General features: G+C 49.5%; 12 protein-coding genes across 12 annotated transcripts; 5 read left to right on the top strand and 7 right to left on the bottom strand. All coding sequences in view use genetic code 12, as the record gives it.

Annotated features, from left to right (window-relative positions):
- Positions 1-2,081: 2,081 nt before the first annotated feature.
- DIURU_005572 (spermine synthase) lies at positions 2,082-2,966 on the top strand (the record flags this gene model as incomplete). Its single annotated transcript, XM_034158569.1, has 1 exon — positions 2,082-2,966. The coding sequence occupies one exon, from the start codon at positions 2,082-2,084 to the stop codon at positions 2,964-2,966; it is 885 nt and encodes a 294-aa protein (XP_034009628.1).
- Positions 2,967-3,654: 688 nt separating this feature from the next.
- DIURU_005573 (ribonuclease P/MRP protein subunit) lies at positions 3,655-4,026 on the top strand (the record flags this gene model as incomplete). Its single annotated transcript, XM_034158570.1, has 1 exon — positions 3,655-4,026. The coding sequence occupies one exon, from the start codon at positions 3,655-3,657 to the stop codon at positions 4,024-4,026; it is 372 nt and encodes a 123-aa protein (XP_034009629.1).
- A 43-nt stretch (positions 4,027-4,069) lies between these two features.
- On the bottom strand, positions 4,070-4,453 carry DIURU_005574 (uncharacterized protein; the record flags this gene model as incomplete). The annotated part of the gene is made up of 1 exon (XM_034158571.1): positions 4,070-4,453. The coding sequence occupies one exon, from the start codon at positions 4,451-4,453 to the stop codon at positions 4,070-4,072; it is 384 nt and encodes a 127-aa protein (XP_034009630.1).
- A 414-nt stretch (positions 4,454-4,867) lies between these two features.
- On the top strand, positions 4,868-5,335 carry PAM18 (Pam18p; the record flags this gene model as incomplete). The annotated part of the gene is made up of 1 exon (XM_034158572.1): positions 4,868-5,335. One exon carries the CDS (start codon positions 4,868-4,870, stop codon positions 5,333-5,335), a length of 468 nt encoding a protein of 155 aa, XP_034009631.1.
- Positions 5,336-5,845: 510 nt separating this feature from the next.
- Positions 5,846-6,499, bottom strand: DIURU_005576 (uncharacterized protein; the record flags this gene model as incomplete). Its single annotated transcript, XM_034158573.1, has 1 exon — positions 5,846-6,499. The coding sequence occupies one exon, from the start codon at positions 6,497-6,499 to the stop codon at positions 5,846-5,848; it is 654 nt and encodes a 217-aa protein (XP_034009632.1).
- Positions 6,500-9,005: 2,506 nt separating this feature from the next.
- On the bottom strand, positions 9,006-9,551 carry DIURU_005577 (uncharacterized protein; the record flags this gene model as incomplete). Its single annotated transcript, XM_034158574.1, has 1 exon — positions 9,006-9,551. The coding sequence occupies one exon, from the start codon at positions 9,549-9,551 to the stop codon at positions 9,006-9,008; it is 546 nt and encodes a 181-aa protein (XP_034009633.1).
- Positions 9,552-10,183: 632 nt separating this feature from the next.
- DIURU_005578 (uncharacterized protein) lies at positions 10,184-11,143 on the bottom strand (the record flags this gene model as incomplete). The annotated part of the gene is made up of 1 exon (XM_034158575.1): positions 10,184-11,143. One exon carries the CDS (start codon positions 11,141-11,143, stop codon positions 10,184-10,186), a length of 960 nt encoding a protein of 319 aa, XP_034009634.1.
- A 470-nt stretch (positions 11,144-11,613) lies between these two features.
- DIURU_005579 (uncharacterized protein) lies at positions 11,614-12,564 on the bottom strand (the record flags this gene model as incomplete). The annotated part of the gene is made up of 1 exon (XM_034158576.1): positions 11,614-12,564. One exon carries the CDS (start codon positions 12,562-12,564, stop codon positions 11,614-11,616), a length of 951 nt encoding a protein of 316 aa, XP_034009635.1.
- A 1,995-nt stretch (positions 12,565-14,559) lies between these two features.
- On the bottom strand, positions 14,560-15,390 carry DIURU_005580 (cationic amino acid transporter; the record flags this gene model as incomplete). Its single annotated transcript, XM_034158578.1, has 1 exon — positions 14,560-15,390. The coding sequence occupies one exon, from the start codon at positions 15,388-15,390 to the stop codon at positions 14,560-14,562; it is 831 nt and encodes a 276-aa protein (XP_034009636.1).
- Positions 15,391-18,021: 2,631 nt separating this feature from the next.
- On the top strand, positions 18,022-22,077 carry DIURU_005581 (oxysterol-binding protein related protein; the record flags this gene model as incomplete). The annotated part of the gene is made up of 1 exon (XM_034158579.1): positions 18,022-22,077. The coding sequence occupies one exon, from the start codon at positions 18,022-18,024 to the stop codon at positions 22,075-22,077; it is 4,056 nt and encodes a 1,351-aa protein (XP_034009637.1).
- Positions 22,078-23,219: 1,142 nt separating this feature from the next.
- DIURU_005582 (uncharacterized protein) lies at positions 23,220-24,959 on the top strand (the record flags this gene model as incomplete). The annotated part of the gene is made up of 1 exon (XM_034158580.1): positions 23,220-24,959. The coding sequence occupies one exon, from the start codon at positions 23,220-23,222 to the stop codon at positions 24,957-24,959; it is 1,740 nt and encodes a 579-aa protein (XP_034009638.1).
- A 580-nt stretch (positions 24,960-25,539) lies between these two features.
- On the bottom strand, positions 25,540-26,988 carry DIURU_005583 (uncharacterized protein; the record flags this gene model as incomplete). The annotated part of the gene is made up of 1 exon (XM_034158581.1): positions 25,540-26,988. One exon carries the CDS (start codon positions 26,986-26,988, stop codon positions 25,540-25,542), a length of 1,449 nt encoding a protein of 482 aa, XP_034009639.1.
- Between the last annotated feature and the right edge of the window lie 235 nt (positions 26,989-27,223).

Raw genomic sequence — 27,223 nt, forward strand, 5'->3', positions numbered from 1 at the left:
AAAAAAAAAAAAAAAAAAAAAAAATTGTGGGTTGCCTTTTAAAGAGGGGGGGAGGGAGTGAGTTACGCACCATTACCAAAGCTACAGGACGCCGGCGACATCAGGCGACGGAACAACCGAGCGAGAGCACAAACGCCGAACCAGCAGTGATCAGCAGCAGCAGGGGGCAGATGTCGCTGTCTCGGAGGTAATGGCAATTAGGGAGGGGGCCACAGATGGAGCTGTCATCAGCTCTGGTGACGCCGTGTAACTGCCGGCTAAGCCCCGTGGTGGGGGAACCCCCCGCCGCCGGGTTCGTATCGCTGGCCTGCCTGGATGGAGAATAAACAACAAAGGAGACATGCCCCCCCAAGCAGCAGCAGCGCAGCGAGGGCAAAAGTGGGGTAGCCCGCTCGTCCCCTCGCGGCACTTTCGCGAACAATGCCCCATTACCTAAGCGCCCACATCAGTAGCATCAAGAGTAGTGTGTAGTGTGTAGGGTGTAGGATGGAGGGTGTAGATTAGTGGTGGTTGGCAACCACTGATAGATGATATGGCCATCGCCAATGGCGATGGTATCGTCTATCAGTAAGCGTTTACATGGTCAGCTGATACCGCGTCTGGAGAGATTACCGGTATGTTAACGCGGGACCAAATTGCTATGGTTGCTCGTGAGAATGCTCGGAAATATATTCGACGGGACCGACACCGAGACGAGAGGAATTATTATATTTTACTCCGTATACGTTTTCGTAGTTAGGAGGGTTCCTCCTTCACGTGACAAACTCCCAATCCAGTAGCCAGCGGCGGGTGCTCGTCGCTAAATCTGGGTTTAAACCCATGGCGACTAGGCAATGGTGCATTTTCGCCGAGACGGCGTCAAGATAATTTTAGCATTGGAAAAAACATCCTAGCAGCAACTGGCACTGGTCGTAGCGTATCCCCCTGCCGGAATCGTACCATTGATCTCCGTAATTAGCCGAATAGCCTGACACGACGATTATTAATTACCACAGTGGTACTGGTGGCGTTGCTAATCAGCGAGATAGATAAGCCCATTGTCTTTAGACCAAAAAAGTCGTCAGCCCTTTGCAAACCGCCTTTAAAGGCCCATTGCAACCATGCTTCAATCGGACGATAACGACCGGGAGGTTTTTTTTACAGTTTATTGTGTCTCGTCCCAGAGCTCACACCCATACGGTGTAGCCAAACCTAAATCTCCCCATGTTTATAAAATTTTTACGTCACCTCTTGTCCAGGTTGTGGGGTAATATTGCACTGTAAAGAAAAAAAAAAGCCCGCGGAACAACCAGTTTATCCACCCGGGTGCGATATTTTGCTAGTCCTGTGAAGAGCTTTAAAAGCGTACCCCGGGTTACGCCCGTCGCTAGGCACTTCCTCATTCGATTTTAAACAATGGCATAATCTTAAGGTGCAACGTGATAACCCTGCCGACGTTTTTCGCCGAACGGGGCAATAAGTTGCGTTTTGTACGACATCCCGTATAACTAATAGTCTATGGAGGACCCACCCACCACTACCGCCAACTATGAGCTTTTTGGTGATCACGCCGTGGGGAGGGGGCCCAGATTAGTAGCACCGTGACCCGGCAAAAGCTTGTATTTACCCCAACAGCTCGTGTTATTTGCGGGGAACTGAGTGGGGAGAGCATTGGTGACTTATGGGTGAAATCGGGTGAAACCACCAAAAAGAGTGGGTGGAGAAACTAGAGAGTGGGGTGTCGGCCGCGTGCCAACAACACACGGGAATGTCGCGGAGGCACCGTTGTGTAGACAAAGGGACGATCTTGCAGAGCGGGGACGGGGAGTCGCTTAGGTGGGGACAGCGACATGGAATCACCCTGTAAACAAAAGTGCATTACTACAACATCAGTGCCGTGGGGGTGTCTTTGGTTTTAGTTGGACAACGTGTACGGTTGACATACAATTGCCTAACTAGGGTCATGATGTTTGGTTTTTTGTGCCATTTTGGGACTGCCAAGACTCGAACTTGTGGTCTACTTCCCCACCTGCAGGAGCGATGGCTTCACCGAGACCCCATCCACACTCACTTCAATATCCCCACATATCCCACGTTTCCCGATGCCCCGCTACATCCACGACATCGACGGCGTGCCGTGGTTCATCGAGCGCGACTCGTCGACATTCCCCGGCCAAGGGTTCGCCCTCGAAGTCGCCGAAATCCTCCACGAAGAACAGCTGGAATTCCAGCACATTCTCATCTTCCGCCTGACCACTTACGGCAATGTGCTTGTTTTAAACGGTATTGTCCAGTGTACCGAGCGTGATGAATTTGCTTACCAAGAGCTCATCACTCACGTGGCGATGATGGCTCACCCATCACCCAAAAAGGTGTTGGTGATTGGCGGCGGTGATTGTGGTGTGCTTCGAGAAGTGGTGAAACACAGTGACGTCATTGACTCGGTGACGATGGTGGAGATCGACCCTTCAGTGATTAAATTACTGCAAAAATATTTACCACAAATGACTACTGCCATTGACCACCCCAAAGCCACCATTACCATTACCGATGGGTTTAAATTCCTTCAACTGGCTTCCGGGGAGAACTATGACGTCATCATCACCGACCTGCTGGACCCTGAAGGACCCGCCATGGAGTTCTTCGAGACGCTGTACTTCAGTTTGCTCAAACAGGCGTTATCGCCGCAGGGTGTCGTGATCATGCAACTGAGCGAAAACGTGTGGCTCAACTTGGCGTACTTGAAACAACTCACCGATAAAGCGCGGCTGGTGTTTGCCAACGTCGCCTATTGTCAGTGCTACATGCCGTCGTATACTGGCGGCCAGTTGGGTCTTGTGGTAGCGCTGCCCGATGCGGCAGTGGACTTACGTCAGCCGCAACGGCCATTGCCTCAGCAGCAGACGTTCAAATACTACTCTCCAGAAATGCATCGGGCCTCGTTCGTGTTGCCGACGTGGGCCGCGGCGGAATTGCACCAGCACTAATATATAGAATATCGACCCGTCGCAATAATGGTAACGTTTATTAGAGACATGCCGTGTAGTAAGGCGTTTAATTGACCACCCGAGTGATTTGGGGCCAAAACGGACGCTGGTGGAATGACGTTTGAGGCGGGAGTTCCTCTTGTATTGTTGTATCTTCTCTTGGGGTGATTTGCGGGAGATAGCGAGCCAGCGCCATCATTAGCGCCACCGTGCGGTGGTGGGCCTCGGTGTGGATCATGTGATCCTGGTGTCGTTTCCCTTGGTCGTCGTAGTCGTCGTAGTCGTCGTCAACCCTTCGTTTCATGGAGTAAATAGTTGAAGTGATATATGGTAGAGACGCGTTCGCACTACGCGTGTGGGAAATCTGTATGAGAGACAAGATGAGACAACTATCTTAAAACATACTTTGGAACGACAATATCATGATATCACAGTAGTGGCCACAATAAATTCAAAGGATTACAGTCACCAACTACTAACAAAATTCAACTATGGCCACCAATGACTCAATAAGCTACAATTGTCGAAGCCAATTGCCTTAACTTTTGATTCAACAAATTATAATAATCATCAAATACTGATTCAAATCACCAATTGACATTCAATCACATTCCTTCATTCTTTTGTGTTTTTTACTTTGATGTTTACCATCTCTATCATCATCACCAATTTTATCTTGACTCGCGCGATGAAGGGGAAGCGGGAGGCGAAGCAGCGCCCCGTGAGGCTACCCAGTACCCAAGTGGAACACGACCTGACTTTCTTGGTCAAACTGACGACACCTTACGTGTCAGCAGTGAAACAGATCAACCGCAAACTCAAACGGATCCACCGCAAAAGAACCACAAACTACCAACTGGTCAAATTCTTCACCGTCAAGGGGATGGGCAAAGCCATGGCCACGGTGGCACTGTTGCTGCAAGAGTTTGGCACGAAAAAAGTCGAAGTATTTACCGGAACTGAGGAGGTTGTCGATACGGTAAAAGCCGACACTGAGGGCGCTGACGACGAGTATAAATTGCGCAAAGTCAGCTACATTGAGCTCCGAGTGTGGATATAAATTGTGTGGATATAAATTCTATTTAATGACGTTAATGAAGGTACTAATTTATGCCTAGTTTTGAGCGACACTTAGCGCCGACGTCGTCGACTTCTTGTCTTTGTTTGCGGGTCAGTTTATCGTCTTTCACCTCGGCGAAGAGCTGTTGACCACGTGTCACTAATCGTAAACAAAGCTCATAGTCACGATTAAAATAAGTATACTCCAATGCTTGGATCAACCGGTTGCGGTTTGGTTTTAGCGAAAGGTCCCAGGTGAAAGTGTCGGGGTCTGGTGGTAGTTGCCACCCCCGCTCGGTGACGGCGGGACCATCAGTCCAGTATTGTGTTTTTTGCTTTTGAAACTCCTCTTCCAGCTGAGGCTTCCTCTGTTTAGCCTCGGGCGGTTCCGGTGTCGGTGATTGTGACTTGGGTCGAGCCTCACTCATCGCGATGATGATAGCTTAGAGTGGTCAGTGATGGTAATGAAATGTGATCAAAATAGATATATGTATATCATGAGACCGTAGGCCTGTTTCAGAATAGTCATTTATGAAACTATCGATTATAACAGAAGACTGTAATTAAATTTTGTTTGCTACAATCACATTACTTCTCACAACGACTACATCCCCACAAATATGATAACCTACCGTAACAGGACGTTTTAAAATTATACTAACAACTTCAGAACATCCTTTCTCGTCACTCTGAAGCCATTCATTTACTTACAGATTGCTTCTAGGTGGTTTTATTGTTGGTCACTCGGTCTTCGTGGTGGCCATCCTCTGTGGGGTCGCGCCGCACAAAATTTCTCATCGTCCATCGAAACTCGTTTCATCAACCACCACCACCTTTCAAACATGAACGCCCCCACGTTGCCGATCCCCGGGGAAGACCACCTGCAACAAGCGCCCCCTCCTCCCGCGCAAAACTTCCAGTACACGGGCCAGCTCCAGCGGAAACAGGCGCCCGAAGGCTCGGCCGAGTGGTACTTTGACCAGGCGTGTGACTGGATGGGGGCCCACCCGTGGCTCACCGGGTTCGGCGCCCTTGGCGTCGTCTACTTCGCTTCCGGATTTGTCAAGCTGAAACAACCAGGCATCAACGGTAAGGCGTTTCATAAGGGGGCGTTTGGCCCGAAAATGTCGGCTAAGGAAGCGCTCCAAATTTTAAACTTGAAGGAACTGAACTTGTCCAAGGCCAAATTGAAGGAACAACACCGTAGATTGATGATGGCTAACCACCCGGATAAAGGCGGGTCGCCGTTTTTGGCCACCAAGGTCAATGAAGCCAAGGACTTCTTGGAAAAGCGCGGTATCAACAAGTAGATATTTGCTCATCTGTACATAGTAATGATTACGACTAGACAAACGGTGAAGTAGACGTGATCACGTGTGGCGAGTTTCGGATTGTATTTTGAGTGGTGTTACGGATTGTGTTTTGGATTGTGTTTACAGTGGTGTTTTGAATTTCACCATGACATAATCACAAAGCACGCTTTGACGACGCAACCATATACTATAAATAGGTCTTCTTAGGAAATGATGTAACTTGCCATGTGTCGAAGAATTGATGTAACATATAATCAGGCACGTCTGTTATTAGCCCGGTGTCTGCAGTCCGTATCGGGGGTTAAGCCCGTTAATTACGACATCATACGGCAGAAAACAATCGCTAACAGAAAATATTCGCGCCTCTCAGGAAATTGTAAAGCACGACAATTTCACAGTATTTCGGAACCAGGTTTAGTTTATGGAGTTTACGGGCTTTTGAGTAGTGGAGGGGGTACACATATTATTAGCTATTCACTAGAGGGTATCAGTAGTCATTATACAAACTTACAACAACATGGCGACACCAGCAGCCATGGCGGCAATGCCGACCTTGACCGAAGCAGCGCCGTTTTCGAATTGTTCGACGTTGGGGTGGTCACCACCCTTTTGGCCTTGGTTTTGTTGGTTTTCTTGACAGACGTGGCACTCTTCAACGACGACGGTGGTGCCGTTGTTGTTTTGTTGGCCTTGGTTCTGAGCACCTTGGTCTTGTTGTTGTTCGCCTTGCTTGTGGTCACCGTCTTGCGAGCCGTCAACGTCCTTGACGTCAACGGTGGTCAAGTGGATGTCGATCTTACCACCCGAGCATTGACGCTCGGCACCAAGCAAGTAGTAGTTGCCTTCTTGACAGGCGATCAAGGCGCCGGCGGTGGGGGTCAAGTTGCCGTTTTCCAAAGTCCACAAGGTACCGGCTTCCGACGATTCGACCAAGATGTTGTTTTCGACAACGATGTACTTGCCGGTCTTCTTGTTGATCAATTGCTGTTTGTCGTTGAGTTCCAACTGGGGCTCGTCACCGCCAGGGGTGATCACTTGCGAGTTCTGGATGCCAATGGGCGACAAGTGCAAGACGGTGCCCGACGACGACACGAGGACGCCGAAGGTCTTGGCGGCGGTGGCGATGGCAGCGAGGGTAGCGAGAGTGAAAGCGGTCTTCATTTGGAGGTGGTGGAGTGATTGAACGGGGTTTTGGTGCCGTTTTTATAGCGTTTGGGAAATGTCCTACATGTTTTGCCCAAAATTATTATCGGAGCGTAAATATGCAACCTGCACCTTTAGTGCGGTTTCTCCACAAAAACGAACTCTAGCAAAACTACGCCCTTACAGCGAACTCTTTCAGCCAAAGAAGAGAATGAGTAAATAGATTCAAATACTAACTTGATACTAGCCAAGTTATGGTAGTCTTCATTTTACTTTGCCCCATAAGTTATCGCTTTTTTTCAGTGCCAATTATGGTTTGTTTCGCGAAACGCAAACATTAGCAAAAACGAAATTTCTTGGCTCGCATGAGTCCAGAGTCGCTATTGTTCTCCAGTGGAGCCGTGTACCTCTCAGTGAAATGTGTTTTGATGGTCACGGTATCCACCGCGTTCGAGGCGGATGGCGGCGGTCGAGCTCTACCCCTACAGAGACCCCCACTTGATTTGATGTTACAATAAAATCGGTCGGACAATGGGGTGTGGGGATTGATCAAACCGACTATCAACCCCCAAAGAACACCACGATAACATAAATGAACTGTCTTAAAATGTACTACAATGACTTTAGTGAGCTCTCATATGCTCATACCCCTTCTTGGGTTTTATAATCGTACAAGCTTCGGGTAACGTGAGCTTTTGTGGTTGGTTGTTTGTTGGTGCTTAGTAAACGCGCCAACGCTTTCGTATTTGGCGTATTCCCACTAGTTTGGAGAAGGCATCGAAGGGTCTCGAGAATTGATTGAACGGAGATATACTAACATCGTATGCCTTTTGGGCTTAAGTGACCGCTGTCGATTCTGCAGACAGTGTCTGTAATCACTCTGTGACCATCCGATCTCAGGGGAAGAGATATGGAAATGGGGCTGAGATCGATAGCGTCTTAAGGAGACTAAGTGAATATTGTGTTGTGTTTTGGCTACGGCATGTCTCCAAGCTGGAGGTGTTAGACGGTGTTATGGAGACGAGAGCGACCACAGAGCACTTTTCATGTACGTATTAGGCAAGTGCCACAAGAGGTGATTTGACACCACAAAACCAGTCTTTGTTGCTGGGTTCACACGAGTGGCGCGCTGTTGTTGGAAGCAAGGGAAAACGCCGTGAAGTCTATTTATAGACAATCAAATAACCGTGTGATGCGACGGCAGCGATTATCATCAACAATCACCGTATTTCGTGAATTACACGTGGGTGCATAAAGTTCCAAGTTTAAACGATGGGCTCCCTCTCAGCCGTGTCGCGACAACAAATCCGAGAAATAATCCCATTCACTGAAAAACATGCCTCCTTGTGAAATTTGATACAATTACAGCAAGCTATTGGTGATGTAGTTATGGTGAAATTGGCGGTAATGTCCGTGTGAGTGCCGTTGATTTAGGAGTACAGTGAATTTGGAGATTGCCTCATTGGTGGGCGTGGGTCAGGTGCCAATGTTAACTATACAAACACGTGGAGTTTCGTTATCGCTGTTTCTGGCCAACATCACCAGCTTTTAACCCGCGGTGCCGTACAAAATCGATCTCATTCTTGGTCTGCTAAGCCCATTCTTCGCAATGAGGGAATATTAACAGTATATGCCCCGGGAATTGTGTGATACGCTTGACTGAAACAGGAGTGATCGAAGTCTACTGAAGTTGACATGATGTAAATCAAATCGTGGAAACGGAAATAACATTCGTACGGACAAGTTCGCCTTCTCTTAAAATTACAAGCTTTTCTTGACTCTGTATACGTTGCGCTGGGTGAGCTTGATCTGAATTGACGGGGAAGAAATTTTGTTCGCGAGCTCTACCTTTTTTACAGAAAGATTCCCTTCATCGCAATACCCCGCATGACACCATTGTGGTCATGTTACGCTCCGGAACAAAAAGAGAATTGCAGCCAGCGCTACCCTCACCATATATAAATGGTCAGTGTTTCTGCAAGGCTTACCTTAGATTTATTCAAGTCGACAACGCAGAGTGGGCTAAACTTTGGCTAAGTATAATTGTGGAGACCTCTGAATTTTAAAGGTCATTCATGATAGTATAAGGTAACCTGGGCGAACACAACTGCCACGAAAGTAGCGAAGATGATATTTTCGTTCATTGAAGATGAAGAAATGCTATAGGTACTGGAGTTCTGGTCGATTACGATCAGCACCTGGTGAAAGGATTTGGGCCTTTGCCGTCGCTAATGCGACGTTTAAATTGTGCAGATTGGTACTCTTGCATGTAGCGCATGAGAAGTAATCACGGAAAATAAGTAAATAAATGAATACGAGAAACAGCATACTGTGGCGGGGGTGTGACTTTGCCAGCATAGCTTCATCCCTTCAAAGTTCCCGCCATCACCTATCAAAGTCGCAGACTTTCCAAACTATCTGATTTCGCCTTGCAATCGCATCTTGTGTGATTCCTTCGCGGCGGATAAGGGATAAGATAATCTACCATGTCAAGTATAAGATTCCCGTAATTAGTATACAGCTACTACAACATCATGGCGATGGCAGCAATGACAGCAGCCGCACCGGCGCCCATTTGGGAGGCGCCATTTTGACTGTTGGCGACAACAGGGGGAGCTTCCAGGGAGCTGCTCGAGTTCTTGTGACTGATGCCTTCAATGACAAACTTGATCGACGAAGCGTCGCCATTTTCGCAGGTACGTTCTTCACCAAGCACCCATTTGTCACCACTCTTACAAGCAAACACGGGGGGTTCGACAGTCAAGCTGAACCCATCCAATTTCCAGTTAGTGCTAGGTTCATCGGTTTCCACCAAGATCTTGTCTTTGTTGTAGCCAATGAACTTGCCAGTGTCTTTGTTGACCAATTGGTTCTCGTCGTTGAACAAGAAAGTGATGTGTTTCTGATGACCGCCTGTAGTATTGGCAGCAACAATCTCGCCGTTGTCAACCACGGGAAACAAAGGAGGGATCCCGCTCAACTCAGGAGCGGACCCTTGGATGTAGGGGCTGAACGTGGAGGCAGCTGAGGCAGCGGCCACGAGGGTGGCAATAGTAAAGGTAGTCTTCATTGTGATGATGAAAAGAAAACCTCGGGGGTTTCGGGTGGTTTAAATAGTAGACATATGCTGGTCGGTAGTCGCATACCTTCGGTAACTCGGCGTCCCTTATGCGTAAACGAGCTGCTGCAAGGAAGGAAATGTGGATGTACCCGAATTGGGTCTACAACAAAAATTGGCACTGGATATGGGGTGTTCTTTCAACTATAGAAAGGAGTCCAGTGGTCACTACCGAAGAATATTCACACTGACAGCTTCAAACACCTCGCTGGAATCGGTGTTCACGGAACAACTTTCTGAAGTTGTGTATACGAGAAAGCTTGCACTGGCCCCAAGGCTGGAATCCTTTATGAACCCCGCACGGCGAAAGTGGACATTTAAGTGGATCCGCATTCTCGTATGTCAAGATATTTAGACTATAAGCTATAAGCTACCTCTCAAACCCCTGGTCACTGGCATTCCACTGCTATACGAGGTTCTATTTTTGGGCCGAATACGAACCTTGGAGCAACAGCCTAGAATGGAATAGGCCAGTATACAGCTTCTCCAGAGAACTTTTGCACTACGATACACGCTTACAACACAATCATATATTCACAAACAGTACCAATATCTTCATAAAGATAGCTAAGGTTCTGTAAACATTAGACAAGCACAGCGATAGCAGCGACGGCAGCAGCGGCGCCAACACCGAACTTGGTAGCACCGTTAGCTTCTTCAACTTGAGGAGGAGCAGCCACGTCACCCGAAGTAGGTTCAGGTTCCTTAGTTTCTTCAGCAAGAGTGGTAGGCTTCTGGTCAGGGACAGCTTCAGAAGCCACGTCCTGTTTTTCTTCAGCGGGCAAAGGAATGGTCGTGGTAGCGTAGCCGCCTTCACACACGGGGCACTCAACTGTAGTGGTGGTGTATTGAGTTTCACCGGAGATGGTGACAACTGAACTCTCACCTTCACCTTGAGCTGAGATTTGTCCAGCTTCTTGGTGGTCATGGTCATCGCTGTGGTCGTGATCATGGTCGTGATCGTGGTCATGGCCATCTGCATCGTGGTCATGGTCATGGTTGTGATCGTGGTTGTGATCGTGTTCGTGATCGTGTCCGTGATCATGGTCATGGTCGTGGTGATCGTGGTCATGAGGGTCCTCAGCTTGAGGGAGGGTAGTGTGGGTCTTGAGGTATTCTTCGTCCTTAGTAGGATCAGCGATCTCCTTTGCGTTAGTGGCAGTGAGCTGAATCTTTTCGGCGTCTCCTTCCTTACATTCACGTTCGGCGCCGAGGATCCACACCTTGTCATGAGCGTGACAAGCAATAATCGCCGGGGAAGGCGACAAAGTGTTGTCCTTAAATTCCCAGGTGATGCTAGGGTTATTGGCTTCCACCAAGATGTTGTACTTGTTGAAGCCAAAGTACTTCCCGGTGTCTTTGTCGATCAATTGGCCATCGTCGGTGAGCACAAAGGTGATGGACTTGTCACCAGTGAGGATAATACCATCTTTCAAAGTGGGAGTGAAGTTGCCCAAGCTCGAAGTACCCGAGATGACGGCGGTGAACTCCTTGGCGGCGGCGGCAAGGGCCACGAGAGTAGCGAAAGTAAGAGTGGGCTGCATTTGTAGACGGGAAGAGAGAAAACGTGGGATGTTTCCCTTGCTTAAATACCCAAAATTCTCCTATAACCTCAACCATAACCTCCCAATAGCCTCACCCCCGAAGCGTATAATTGTTGTGCACATAAGTATATTCGTTCTGCCACTGGACATGGAAACCACCTTTGTGGTTAGGTAACGCCGTACGGCGCTATGCCATTTCCATTGTCAGGGTCCCCCGTTTGTGAACACAAACTCATAAACCGAAGTCGATAACCCTAATCTCAGTTGAGTCGATATTTCGACGTGCAATATAGCGCGTCCCTTGAATAATCATGAATTTGTCCTGCAAGTTCGTAAACTTCACGAGCGCAGCCAAGAAAATTTGCATAACTACGTTTTGCCTTCGAAAAACAAATCAGTTCATTGAATTAGACTAAATTTTAGCTATAATCAGATTAGTACCGAAAATTTATTGAAGAAGTTTGAAGTCATTAAACAATCATGGCCATGGCAGCAATGGCAGCCGCAGCACCAACACCGAACTTGGCAGCACCGTTGGCTTCTTCGACTTGAGGCGTAACAATCACACCGGTCGAAGAAGGTTCGGGCTGTCTCGAAATGTCAGCAAGAGTGGTAGGGGCGGGAGGAGGCACCTTGTCAGTGGTACCGGGAGGCACAGGGATGGTCGTGGTCTTGCCTTCGTTAGGACCCTTGTCAGTGCTACCAGGAGGCACAGGGATGGTCGTGGTCTTGCCTTCGTTAGGACTCTTGTCAGTGCTACCAGGAGGCACGGGGATGGTCTTGGTCTCGCCTTCGTTAGGACCCTTGTCAGTGCTACCAGGAGGCACAGGGATGGTGGTAGTACTGAAGCCACCTTCACAAACAGGGCATTCAATGGTGGTGGTAGTGTACTGAATGGGACCAGGCACAGTCTCGGTCTTGCCTTCGTTAGGACCCTTGTCAGTGCTACCAGGAGGCACAGGGATGGTCGTGGTCTTGCCTTCGTTAGGACCCTTGTCAGTGCTACCAGGAGGCACAGGGATGGTCGTGGTCTTGCCTTCGTTAGGACCCTTGTCAGTGCTACCAGGAGGCACAGGGATGGTCTTGGTCTCGCCTTCGTTAGGACCCTTGTCAGTGCTACCAGGAGGCACAGGGATGGTGGTAGTACTGAAGCCACCTTCACAAACAGGGCATTCAATGGTGGTGGTAGTGTACTGAATGGGACCAGGCACAGTCTCGGTCTTGCCTTCGTTAGGACCCTTGTCAGTGCTACCAGGAGGCACAGGGATGGTCGTGGTCTTGCCCTCGTTAGGACCCTTGTCAGTGCTACCAGGAGGCACGGGGATGGTGGTGGTCGAGTTATTGTAATCAGGGGAGACGGTGAACTCCTGGGCAGCAGCAGCGATCGCCGCGAGAGTAGCGAGAGTGAAGGCGGATTTCATTGCGGATGAAAAGAAGAGAAGACTAGGACTATCGCTTGGTTTAAATAGTTGTGACTTGTTGCTTCTGTGGGCCGAGCTCCCCACGTTCCCAGTGGTACTCGGAGGGGAGTGTGTATATTTTTCATGCGGCCAACCCGCAGTCATGCAGGGATTACTGCATTCTAAAAATTTGGAAGTTTTGAAGACAGCGACCTCCGAGAAGCGAAAACGGACCTTAGCATACAGTGCTACACCCAGATAGATATTAGCCATGCTCTGACAAAATTTCCGTTTGACTAGAGCAATAAATGATGGTATTTTACCACTGGTCGCCCTCTGTCAAATTTGCGCTTTACAATATTTGCGCTCGCTCGAGCGGCGAATTATGTGACCCAACATGTGGCAAAATCCTATTTTTAGGATATGGTCAAAACCATCGGACCACCTCTCTCACGTCACAAACGAATTCCATCAAAATTCCTCAAAGACTATTCATCATCATTTCTATTTGCTCGACAACTACTCTCTATTGGACAAATCCCTAGTATCAGACAGGCTAAGCCTCCACACTACGCCCGTAAAATTGATATTTACGTTTTAACACCGTTACGAGGACTGCATTGGCTACAATCATTGCTTGCTAATTATATCCCACTCGTTGTGCTTTCTAGGCGGAAATTTCCCCGCTTGTTACGTCAGAGTGATGGGCCACACAAGTGGCGTACCGTTACAGTACCTTTCACTTCAGGTACGGTGTCATTCGCTTCGGCATTAAGTCCATATTCTGCGAAAAAACCACAGCCACCGTGCTGAATTCACCGAGAAAAAAAGGCATACAAAGCTTCGTCGGCATGACGCACATGACGTCGTGCTCAGCCAGCTCCACACCTCCTACATATAAGCTTTCATCTAACCCTTATGCCATCCATGGATCTGTGAATCCCATTTTGAAGTGGTGGGTCAACAAAGATCCGCGGCGTCATTGAGGATTTGGGTCCAAGCACTAGTTGACGACGTTTGCTTTTCTATCCTTCATTTGAGCCATGCCCAACTTTGCGGATATCCTCGAGTAAGAGTAATGTAACCTTATGATCGGCTACGCTTGGCAAGCAGATGAACGCCAAGATGATGTAATGGCCCATCACACCTGTATATCGGTAATTTGACAACATTGCACGGCGTTCGGCTCTGTGAAGACCACCAAGGTAAAGGACTACTCAGAGAGTAAGTCGGCTACGCTTAGCAAGCAGATAAACGCCAAGATGATGTAATGGCCCATCATACCTGTATATCGGCAATTTGACAACATTGCACGGTGTTCGGCTCTGTGTCAAGACCATCAAGGTGAAGGTCTACTCAGAAATGGTTGATAGAGGAATTCTTTAATGGAGAGCACTTCTTGTTTCAGTCCAATTTTCTACCCCTACACATTCAAAGAGTGAGCAAGATGTTAGCCCCTTTTTGGCTTGGATACGGTGGTTTAAGCTTTTGTGTGATTGTATAATTGCGAGATTCGTTCCACTATTTTGTAGGTATTTGTTTGTGTGAACTATTCGCGTCCTGAGGATGATGTCATAATTGCAAGATTGAAAACGACCATCGATGTGAGTCGTTGGATTGAACTCAATGAAATCGCATTGGTTTATGCTCGCTTTCGAAGACGAGACAAATTCTAAACAATGCTTGCTGGACCGCGTCTTTGTACAAGATCAAAACACGAAATAACTTTCAGAGGAGGCTATTAACCACTCTATCGTATTCGACTTCAGATGGATTACGAGATTGTTGTTAATTGATACCCATCGGTTATAATTTTCCAGATTAGACGTATCTAGGAACTCGTACCCTATCGTGTCCCGAGAAATAGTGTATTCCCAGAATTTCTTAGAGCAAGCGTCGCCAAGTATTGCTTACAGGACCTAATGCAATTTAAAATTCGTATATCTACACCCCTTTGTTGTATTCGTCTATTGTTTTCTTTATCATCGTGTTTATCATGAGTCTTTGTTGGATTGTTTAGACCCCACCATAATTGGCAGCATTATTGGTGATGAGCACCTCTGGCTCGTTCTCGTTATAGATGAAAAACTGGATGAAAATCGTGAAATCCATCGCCAACGTGCCGAGACTGCCCGCCAACCACAGCAGGTTCACCCAGAGATAGTACCACGAGGTGTCGATGGCGAGGATGGAGATCACATAGGTCAAATTACCCAAGCATGCGAATAAAAAGAACATGAATGAAATACCATCAACGCTCTTCCGCTTATAGTTCAAAAGGATCTGAGGGATTCGCAGCCCAAGGTAGAGAATGGCACACAACCAGCCAAAGAACTGGGCCAAGGGGTCGTACACTAATTGGTCAGGTTCCCGGTTGGGGTCGTCAGTGATCAACCAGCCAATGACACCAGCCAAAAATACAAGCATCACCATCGCCACTTTGGTCAAACCGTCTTTGAGCAGTGGTCTTTGAGGGGCATTATCGGAAAGCACCGCATTAATGGTATCCTCGTGCATTGGCGTCGCGGGCAGAAGATGAGTACCGTCAGTCTTTTCTCCACCGTCGCCATACACTAAACATTGCCAAAGCAACACGATATCAGCAAGCGTATAGTAGACAGCGAGGATAATCATCGTCGGCAATACCCCTTGAAGGACACTGCCAAGCACGTTGAACACATCACCAGCAAGCCACAACACGACAAACAGAAGGGAAAGACCCAGCAGTGATTTTCTGACGTAATTTTCGTAGATTTGCGGGGCAAACACAATCACCCAGCAGGCGATGGAAATGCTGCCGGTGATGCCACTGATCGCATGGGCATCGATGGCTATGGGAGGGGGCATAATATGTTCCAGCACTGTGTATTAAGATACGGGTAGTGCTGGTTTTTTCAAATTTTCCTGTAATGAAAGGGAAGGAAGGGAAAATGGAAATTTCCGATGCCGAGATATGCCTGGATCGCCAACTTCGCACTGGTGACCACCATAGAGATTTTTCCGTTGTTAAAAGCGGCATCCTGCAGAGAAGCTTGATTGTCGCCGTACGGCAGTGTGGGGTATGACTCAACGGAGTTTGACACATTCAGGAGTAAAGAGGGCATTGGAGATCGTAGTATTGATTTCGTGAGTCTGTTTGGAGTTTATTGAGTTGTTATTCACAAGCGTATTGAGTACAAGTGTTCTTTATTGTTTGGGTTGGACCTAAAATAGCAGATAGAAAAAAATGAAGAATTGAGTTTAGTTTCTCATAAAGATCGTAAAGAGCTACTATAAAGAACCACGAACAAAATTCAACTTGTAACAGTTATTATAAATGACTACCAGCAGATGAAACTTGCAAAATACCGAGGGAGATCGACTTAGATCTCGAGTGTGACGTACAACGATAATTAAGTTCCGAAGTGACTGAACACAGCTTTATGAGGCTTTAAGTACCGAACTGAGCTTTATGACTCACGGGTTAACTTGCTAAAGCACTCATATTGAGCAAAATAAGCGATTTCGGCGGCAAAACTGCACTTCATTTTGATTCACAGTGGGCGCGGACCAGGGCACAAACCCGTGTCAGCCGGTCTAGTATAGTGGTTAGTACGGTTCGTTGTGGAAACACAACCCCGAACAAACCCAGGTTCGATTCCTGGGGCCGGCACGCATTACACACTCTTTACCAGCCGGTCTAGTATAGTGGTTAGTACGGTTCGTTGTGGCGACGTCAGTTTCACAACCCCGAACAAACCCAGGTTCGATTCCTGGGGCCGGCACAACGTGTATCTTTTTGGCTCTATTCTCTTCATTTTCATGATCTCCTTCCATTATCTAATCGGTGATCTCATTATTTCATGCACAATTTTTTTGTTCAAGCTTAGTTCAGGTGTAGTCCGAGATACACGATTTCAGCTACCGTCAAAGCATTGAAGTTGTGTATTAGATGGTATTTTAGTTCGTCATAATATCGTCATCATTCATTAAATTAGTTTCATTAAAGCTCTCTCAATTAAGCCGTCGCGGAACTATCCTCATAGTTGAGACCACTGTTTCATGGATATCAGTACCAGAGAAGCATCTCAAACAACAATCGCAGAGTATAATAGACACACCAAACTTGTGTATCATTTGTGTTCCTCACATCCACTGGTAGCCGGCTCGTAATTGAAGAGTATACGACACTGACACAATCACAGACAAAACCTCCTTTATGCCATTCGTTCGACTCTCTTTGACATAGAGGTGGCTTCCTGAACTTTAATCGGACGGCCAAGCACTTGTTCGCCAGCGACACAGCGGATAGCCACGGGAGCCGTCGCTGAGGGTACGGTGACGTGAGCGTACCCCCGTTGCACCACGATATCAATCACATCGCAATACGTCAGAAACAACATGTAGAGCACGTGCTTAGCCACCTGGCGGTCGACATGGGTGTCTAGGTTTTGCACGTATAACGTAGTGGTGGTGTCGGCCATCGGTTCTAGCAGAGAGGGCTGGCTAGCGGTGGAGTGCGACTCATCGCAACGGAATGGGACCACCGAACAGGAATGACTGAAATGACAATTTAGCCATCAAAAGTCATCAAATTTATCATCATTTACAATATTTGATTAGTCAGTTGTCACACTTAGCCACCGAGACGAAATTGTCTGACTAGGATAACTTTATTCGCTCACCTAAGCACTACTGTATTTTGGCCATTGGCGTGACTCGACGAGGCGATGCACGGTCTTTTACTCCATAAAATCACAAAGCCGGCATACGAATCACGGTATCATAATCACCAGATCAATTATATTGCGTGCCAAGCACCGAGTAGAGTGAAATTGCCTCAACTGACACGCAACCCGTAGCTTATTCGGCCACAGCCTTATTGTCTTGATGCCACTTTTTTTTCTCGGCTCTGCACTTCGTCGGTGGCATTCGCCGACATATCACATGGGGGTTGCCTTCCGGATAGGGGTCCCACACCACTGAGGCAGCCACCACTGCTGCTGCCAGCAAGTGACCCGCAAGCAAATCTGCAAAACAGCTTCGCCGGTGTGTTTTGTACACGTTCCGACGCTAACGGCGTTAAAACGGTGTTTCCGGGGGTAGTTGCTAATCTCCGTTTGTAGTAAAGCCCTGCAAGTCGTATCGATCCCCACTCCCTCGGACTAGCCTGTCCCACTGGCCGATCCGCACCCCGTAACCAGGGACAATGACTAAGGGTCCCAAATGACCCCACATCTGTTAAGCCGTTGTATACTTCTTCTGACGATACTCTCGTCTCCTATTTACCGCTTTCTTCTCTCTAATTAAATTTATTTTTCACCCTAAAATCATTTTTTTTTCCCTTGTGATTCGCTGCCATCGGGGCACACGTCTGTCGGTGACTTTTCGCTTGCTGACGTTGCTCCACGCGCGCGCGCTCCGGGAGGCCTCTGATTTCTGCCGCCAATTGCTCGGAGCCCGCTTTCTCTTCCCATAGACCATACTGCAATTCTGGCGATGTCGCTGCCCTTGAACGCCAGCTTGCTCCGGCTCAAACTCCTAGACGCCCTTCGGCTGGGGGCCACCGACCGCCTCGACGCCTTGTACCAGCAGTTGCGCCTGATCGAGCCCACCACGACCACCACCGACGTCGTCAAGTTGCGCGAGACCGTCCTCCACTACGCCGTGCAAGTGGCGCCGTTTCTGACGATCCAGTACATCGTCGAGAACCCCTCCCGCTTCCCCGATGTCGACATCAACGGCCAGGACGACCAGGGCAACACCCCGCTCCATTTGGCGGCGGCGGCGCTGCGGTTGGACGTCGTCAAATACTTGCTCAGCTTGCCGCAAATCAATGACACCGTGGTCAATCTGAATAAGAAACAACCTGTGGAGGTGGCTAAGGACGTCAATGTCGCCCAGCTCATGCAATTTGAGCGGGCCAAGTTCGTGGAAGCGCTGGCGGCGAAATTGAGACAATACTTCAGCGCTCGCGATTTCAACAACTTGGATAAGCTTTTAACCCAGAACCCGAGGGCACTGGAGCTTTTGGATATCAACGGCGCCGACCCGGAAACCGGCAATACCGTATTGCATGAGTTCATCCAGAAGGATGACGTCAAGATGGTGGAATGGATCTTAAAACACGGCGGCGACCCGTTCAAGCGCGACAAAAAGGGTAACTTGCCCGTGGAGTTGATCCACAAGGGCCTGGACCCGCAGTTGAAGCGTTTACTTAAAGAAGCCAGCCAGGAACAAAACATCATGGACCCCGTCATTCAAGGTACCGGACCCGGTGCCGGCCAGCGCCACGCCACCGCTCCCACTTATAAGGGCTACTTACACAAATGGACCAACTTCGCCTCCGGGTACAAGCTCCGGTACTTCGTGTTGGACCAAGCCGGGGTGTTGCTGTACTACGCCAACCAGGACGACACCGCCTCCAACGCCTGTCGCGGGTCGCTCAACTTGGGCTACGCCCAGCTCCACCTCGACTCGCTGGAAAAGTGTAAGTTTGAGATCATCGGCAAAAACGGCATCCACTGGCACTTACGCGCCAACCACCCGGTCGAGACTAACCGGTGGGTGTGGACGTTGCAAAACGCGATCACCGTGGCTAAAGACGGGCTTAAACGCCGCCAAACCTCGGGGACCTCGTCTACGGGGATGGTGCCGCCGCAGTTACCTACACGGGGTCTGTTTGAACTGGACCGGTCTCAGAATCTGACCCATACTCAGGACCTGACCACCAAGAGATTACGCCGTAAATTGCGTGTGGGACGCTCCAAGAACAAGAATAAGGCCCAACTGCCAGTGGAACCGACCCATTTCACCCGTACTGATAACGCCGCCCCCGCCGGCTACTACGACGGCATGGAGGACTTTGACCTGGAAACTGAGGGCAACGACGAGGAAGACGACGCGCAAAATGGACCCGACACGTTCGCCCTGGACGTACAGCTGGTGACGCGGGCGTTGGAGGTGCAATTGGCGTCGTTACAGGAATGTTTCCGCCACATTGCCGAGCCCGAATTGCAGCTGGCAGGGCTCCGTACCGTGGGTGCCATCTCTGAGCTTATTGGCACCTACCACGGGCTCGTGGCTCAGCGCGATGTCCGGGTGCTGAAGCAGCTTGAACGCCAGTTGGAGGTGAACCGATTATGGGAGAACCTGATCCACCAGCTCGAGGCCGAGATCCAGCAGCGAGAACAAAAGATCGACGAGTACGACGGCCGCCAAAAGCAACTCAAGAAGTTGTTTACCACGCAACTGGGTACCGGCGGCGTCGACGAGACCGCCGTCGCCGAGATCTTCCCGGACGACCTGGACGACGAGTTCTTCGATGCTCTGGGCCAAGAACTGATCAACTCCGAAGTGGATGACACCGGCGAGTTGCTTGCCCCGAGACCGGCTCAGCCGCAGTCGACGACCCCCATTGTCGCTACTACTGTGGCTAAGACTGCCGCGGTGGATACTGACTCGGCTCAAGCTCAATCCGGTCAAAACGCCACTACGGGTTACATCCTGCCGCTGCAGATGGCGAGAAACATGGGTACCCCTGACAGAGACCACCCCCTGCCCCACAGCCACGAGTCTCATCCCCACCCTAACCACGAAACTCACCTCCCAGAACACCTGTTGGAAGGCTCTGATGCCGTCATTGACGAAATGGACGTGATCCCTGAGCGCAGAGTGCCCCTGGCGCCTCACTCTCAACACCACGCCTACGCGGCGAGAGCGACGCCTCCTCCTCACGCGTCGCAGGATACCGAGGCTGTTGTCCCTCAGCACCAGGAATTGGCCGCTCCCAGACAAGCCCCGCCTCCCATCCCGCAACAGGCTCCTCCCCCCATCCCTCAACAACAAAGCCACCAACAAAGCCAGCATTTGCCGCCTCAGGTACCCCAACAAGCGCCTCCTCCCATCCCTCAAGGAGCTCCCCCCGTTCCTCAGGGTGGTGTGCCTCAGCAATTGCCCAAGCAACGGTCGTCTCAGCAAGTTCCTCAACAGCCTCAGGGCCAACACCCTTCGTCCAACGGAGCCGGTGTGGCTGCTGGTGCTGCCGCTGGAGCTGGCGTGGCCGGAGCTGCTGGCATCGCTGGTAGACAGGATGAATCCGTTGACCCCCGTGAAGCTCAACAGCCTCCTCAACAGCCTCCTCAACAGCCTCCTCAACAGGGTAAACAAGCGGTGGATGACCAACAACCACAGGAGGCAGCCGCGCCTCAACCTCAGGCTAATGGCGACGTCAAACTCGACAAACACTTTGCCAATGAGGCTCAGGATGAAGTGGCTCTCGTCATCAAGAAGGAAGGTCTGTTCCTCGGTTACGAGAACCCTCCCAGAACCAAGCTTGCCCTTGACGAAGACGACCGGCCCAAGGTGGGTCTTTGGGGTATTCTTAAGTCGATGATTGGTAAGGATATGACGAGAATGACGCTTCCCGTGCTGTTCAACGAGCCGTCGTCGCTTTTGCAACGGTTGGCCGAAGACATCGAGTGTGCCTACTTGCTTGACGAGGCTGCCAAGTACGACGATCTGACGTTGCGTTTGATTTACGTGGCGACCTTCGCTGCTACTGAATACGCGCTGACGATCGGCCGTATCGCTAAGCCCTTCAACCCGTTGCTTGGGGAAACGTTTGAGTACGCTCGTCCCGACCAGAACTACCGGTTGTTCACTGAACAAGTGAGTCACCACCCTCCCATTTCTGCCTGTCACGCCGACTCGCCCAAGTGGACCTACTACGGGGAAAATGCCGTTGACTCTCAGTTCAAGGGGCGCAGTTTCGACTTCAAGCACTTGGGTAAGATGTTCTGTAAGATCAGACCCGATAACGGCGTCAAGTTGCCCAACGGTGAAGTGGTGCAAGAAGAATTGTACTCTTGGAAGAAGGTCAACACCTCGGTGGTGGGGATTATGCTTGGTAACCCCACCGTGGATAACTACGGTTTGATGGAAGTGCGGAACCACACCACCGGTGACGTCATCGAAGTCAACATGAAGCAAAGAGGGTGGAGTGCTAAGCTGGCGTACCAATTGAGCGGTACTGCTGTCGATGTCAAGGGTAAGGCCCAATGGGCGATGGGCGGCCACTGGAACTCGAAGATCTACGCCAAGAAGGTCGACTCGTCGCACGACCGCAAGCTGCTGCTTGTTGAGTCCCAGGACCTGAAGGTGGGCACTGACCCGTACGGGGGCGGCAAGTTCTTGGTGTGGCAAGTGGCGCCGCGTCCTAACGTGCCGTTCAACTTGACGTCGTTCGCCGTTACTTTGAACAACCCCGACCCCAAATTGTTGCCGTGGGTGGCTCCTTCCGACACCCGTTTGCGTCCCGATCAGAGAGATATGGAAGAAGGGCGTTACGACCAGGCTGCTGATGAAAAGCACCGGTTGGAAGAAAAGCAAAGAGCTGCGCGCCGGCAGCGGGAAGCCAGTGGCGAAAAGTACAAGCCTCTCTGGTTCACGCAGAAGAAACACCCCGTCACCGGTGACATGTTCTGGGACTATAATGGCGAGTACTGGCCGAAGAGACGCGACCACCAGCTCAAGGGCACCACCGATATCTTTTAGATCAAACAATAGATGTAAATCATACAAATGTACAGTAGAAGAAGATTTGGAAGCGTAGTCATAAGTTAGGTTCAACGTCAACCAAACTTGGAGGGATCATCGCATTTGCTTGGACAGTGGATCGTACATGAAATTGATTGTGCCCACCTTGATGTAACATAGCATGAAAATGAATTGTTGGCATGGTCACCAATAGTTCGTCATTTATTGAAACCCTACACAATCTGAGACGAGGATGATGGCAAAGAACCGGAGCAATGCTACAAATTGGTTCTAGTTACAACGGTGCCACCACCAAGCACTGTCAGCAGCCTTCTACTTTGGCTTCCAGGCGTGACTATCTACGGTGAGCGTTGTTTATGTGTGGTCGGGTAAATTTTTAGTGCGTTCGGGTAAATTGTTGAAGGCCCTACTAATACAATTTGGCTAAATGAGGACATCATTGTAAAATTGCAGGGGAAGTGGTATATATCTGATGATGCAGTGTGAGGGAGTATGATGAAGCCAATAGCAGGAGACGCAATGATAGAGAGCAGGTGGAGGGGGAAGGTCTATGAGAAAGGGGGATGTAATAGTTATCTACATATTGAATCGCTGATTATCCCACTGCTTCTGGTGTTTCTCAGTGGCTACGGGTCGTGCGTAAACTTCCCCACAAACGGCGTGATTTCCCTACAAAGACGAGATGATTGAATTCCCCATAATGTAGATCTCGCTTAGACGACCTCATATCTCGTTGAGTAGCTAGCCAAGAATTACAAGTTTAGGGAGTGTCAAGCGATGCCAACCTTTGGTTCTCCACTTTAAAGTCTTGGACGAAGCCTATCTAGTCATAGTTTTTGCGAGACGCATCAGTTAATTCAAAAGTTGCATTCAGTTTCCATCAAATCGATGCCAAAAAGCGACTAAATATTGAGTTTCCTACGGTTATCATAACAACAATACTCAAAGTCTCTTTGTACCCCAAATTTCCAAGCAATTTTTGTTCAGCCGTTCCAAGAAACAAGAAAAGTTGTGCATGCTGTTAATGACAGCCCGCATAAACCGCGGGGTGTGCAGCACAGTTCACCGTCATCACCAGTCAATGACGAGATTACATAAATAATGCCCCGGATTCCCAAAGATCTACCCATTGACACCGCATGGCTTCTAAAGGTGAAAAGAACTTCACCATCGTCGAGTCGTCGGCAGGCTCGTCGACGCTGATTGCCCGTCTGCGGCACCTGTTCTATGGAGATATTTCGATTGCCAATCTGAGAGTTATTTCCATCGAAGATGGTAAAGCTGGCGAGGGCGGCGAACCACAATTCCAGCTTAAGCGGGGGTTGAAGCTGAGACACGTCCAGTTGATTGCCATTGGAGGGGCCATTGGTACCGGATTATTTGTGGGCTCAGGATTGACGTTGCAATCGGGGCCAGCAGCCTTATTCTTAGCGTTTGTGTTCATGTCGACAATCATCTGGTGTGTGATGCAAATCATGGCGGAAATGATCACCTTCTTGCCGATCCCCGGTAACGGGCCCATGACCTTTGTCTACGATAACTTAAGTACGCTGTTTGGCTTTGCCATTGGTTGGAACTATTGGTACGCCTTCCTGATGTTGGTGGCGGCCGAAGTGGTGGCAGCTGCGTACGTTATTGAGTACTGGATCCAACTGGTGAATATCGCTGTGTGGATCACGATTATCTTAGCCGTCATTTTGATCTTGAACTTCACATCGGTGAAATTCTTTGGTGAGGCGGAGTTCTGGTTTGCCAGTATCAAGCTTATCACGTTGACGGGTTTGCTCATTTTGGGAGTTGTCCTATTCTTTGGTGGTGGTCCCAACCAAACGAGTGTCCTTGGTTTTTGGTATTGGAGAGACTACCCTTTCCGCCAATTTTTCTACCGTGGTGACAACGATAACATAATTGAGATTGCCGGTGCCACTGGTCGCTTTTTGGCCTTCTGGCGGGCAGTTATCCGCTCCGGTTTTGCGTTCATCTGCTCTCCCGAGTTGATCGCTGCTGCCGGTGGTGAATGTGAAAAGCCTAGACACAATATCCCGAAAGCTGCCCGTCGTTTCGTGTACCGTTTAATCTTTTTCTACTGTTTCGGTACCATCGTTATTGGAGTAATCGTTGACTCCAAAGACCCGCGATTGTTGGGCGGTGCCTCGTACACGTCGGCTTCTCCCTTCGTGCTTGGAATCACTAACGCCGGTATCCCCGTCCTAAACCACATCGTCAACGCCGCCATCTTGACGTCGGCTGCCTCTTCAGGTAACTCGTTCTTGTTTACTGCACTGAGAACGATGTATTCGTTGGCGAACCGGGGCCTCGCTCCCAAAGTGTTTTTGAAAGTAAATCGCTTTGGCATTCCGTACTATTCCGTGGCGGTGCTGTCGTTGCTTGGCTTCTTGGCGTACTTAAATGTATCAAACTCGTCAGCGACGGCGTTCAACTGGTTCTCCAATATCTCCACCATTTCCGGGTTTATCTCGTGGGTGTTTGTCTGCTTTGCCTACTTACGGTGGAGAAAAGCCATCACGTATAATGGCTTGGACACCCGAGTTACGTATCGAGCGTCGCTTCTGCCGTGGTGTGCGTACTACGCAATCTTCATGGTATCGCTTATCAGTATCACCAACGGGTTCATGGTGTTTTTCAACTTTAATGGCGCCGACTTTGTCGCTGCCTACATCACATTACCCATCGTATTCTTCCTCTATACAGCTCACCGGCTCTATACCGTGTTCTATTTGAAGGATAAAAAGTGGCTAATCCCTATCCCCGAGATCGATTGCTCCACCGGTTTGGATTTGATCGAGGCAGAAGACCGCAACACGCCGTTGCCGGTGCCGAAGAATTGGATTGAGAAGGTTTGGTACTGGATTGCCTAGGCCTTAACGGTATTTGCGTCGGTGCCTTCAAAGTAAATTGACCAAAGTAAGCAAAATCCAAGTTAGATTGATACCTAAGTAGTCCCAAAGCCCATTCTAGGCTTTCGTTTTTCATTTTTATAGCCACCGTGTATCTCGTCTAAGTCTCTGCGGTCGGTAACAAGTTACGGTGGACTCAAACTGGGCTGATATATGGCAGAGTTGATGGTAAGAATGTCCACCAAGTGCCACACCAACACAGCGGTAACGGCTACAAATTGGTTCCAGCTGCAACAGTCCCAACACCAAACACAGGCTACAGTCTTTTCCCTTTTTCTACCAGGCGTGCTATTCGCACTGAGCAAGTGTTGGAGGTCTGCAATGGGTGTGCCAATGCTGTGCCATAACTGTGCCAAAGCTGTGCTGAAGTAGACTATGGTTGAGTTAGCCCTATAACATTAGATAGAAAAAATAAAGGGGAAAGTCTCGGAGAGGAGGGAACGATCCCGAGAGATCGATCGGTGACGTCTCGAGTAGTACAATGTCCCTACTAAGTGGGTGGATAGACTACGGTTCTACATTTGATAATAGACTACGAAAGCTAAAACTTGCACCAGTTCCAGCCCACCACCAGCCAGCGGGCAAGCAACCACGCCACGGCAGAGCCAGCACTGATGCCACCCTCATACAACACCAAATGACCGTAGTCGATCTCGGAGCCATAGCTGATTACCACCGACGCCAAGTACATCCCCACCATGATGACAAACGCCAACACAAAGTATAAGGTGCCGTACACTTTCCCGAAGTTGTCGGCGCTGCAAATCTGCCCAGCACAGGCGGGGATAAGCAGCACTACTGCCGAGGAGAATATCCCGAAGAACACGCCAAACACATAGAGAAACGCCACCGAACCCTTGGCTGGGAACCAGAGAGCGAAGATGACGAGCGTCGAAAGGATCGCGTTGGCCAACATCATATTGAACCGGCCCCACCGATCCGCCATCCACCCTGAGACTATCCGGGCAGGAATGCCACTCACGGTGACGATGGTAATCAACAAACTGGCGGCAGAAAACGACACGCCGTGGTTGATGGCGTACGAAGACAAGTAGGTGAGCGTCAGCATACACACGATTTCGGCGAGCCCCGAGGCGGCGGCGAGGAACAAGAACTGCTTGTTTGTGAGTAACGACAAGTCCAATAAGTTGCGAACAAAGTTGAGGAACAGCTTAAGTCTTGATTGTGGTGGTTGGTTTTCCGAGGGAGTCATTAACACTCTTTCTTTACAAAAGATCACTGAGAGGATCAGACTGCCACAGCAGATTAAGGCGATGGTTCTGATGGCCCAGGCGTAGCCGATAGTCTCGTAGAGTTTAGGTAAGGTGGCACAGAACACTGCCCCCGCTACCAAGCCTCCCATGGTGGCCACCGATGATGCCATTGCCCGTTTTCGAAGAAACCAATGAGAGATGGCTCCTACCGTCGGCAGCATCATAATCAGACACCCAAGGGCAGTACACACCCCGTAGGACATGATGAAATGGACTAATTTGGTCAGCTGAGCCAACAGCAAGAGACCCCCCGTGGTGAGCACCAGGCCAATAAATAACGGTAATCTAGCGCCAAACCTATCGAACATGGGGCCAAAGACCACCCCACCAAAATATAAGATGGCCATGTGTAACGAGAACACCCATGAGATCAGCGTCTGGTCGACGCCTGCCAACTGGTGGCTTTTGATGTACGACTCGATGGGACCTGCGGAATTAGCCACGCCAAATGCGGTGAACAAGCCACAAAACGACCCGAACAATACCAGGTACGCCAGCACGCCGCCGTCGGGGAAATTGGCCGGGTCCTTCTCCTTGCCATACATCAATTCCGAGGACAGCACCTCATCTGTTTGAGTGTTGATAGACGAGTGTTTATGGCGGTGGGCAATCGCCCCCGTGGCGATGGCCGCTGTCGATGATGACTCGGCCACCACTGCCGACTCAAAGCTAAACGTCTCCAACGGGATCGGACGAGGGAGCTGATTTTCGACCATGATGTCTTTGGTGAGTTTGTCTTAGTGAGTTTACTTTAATCTCTGCGGTGCGCTGATGACTCATTTCGGGCTATAATGCCCACGAACCATACTCGTACTAATTGGTCTTAGCTTAGAGTGATCAGAGAAGGATCGAAGAGTAACTGGAGATGTATCCAAAAATAGAATACGGAGGTGTACAGAGACTAGACCCACTCGACTTTACGTCAGATCGCTTTAGTGGCACGCACACTAC

This window comes from Diutina rugosa, assembly GCF_008704595.1.
Source record: "Diutina rugosa strain CBS 613 chromosome Unknown scaffold44_size119871, whole genome shotgun sequence".
In the NCBI taxonomy this organism is placed as follows: domain Eukaryota; kingdom Fungi; phylum Ascomycota; class Pichiomycetes; order Serinales; family Debaryomycetaceae; genus Diutina; species Diutina rugosa.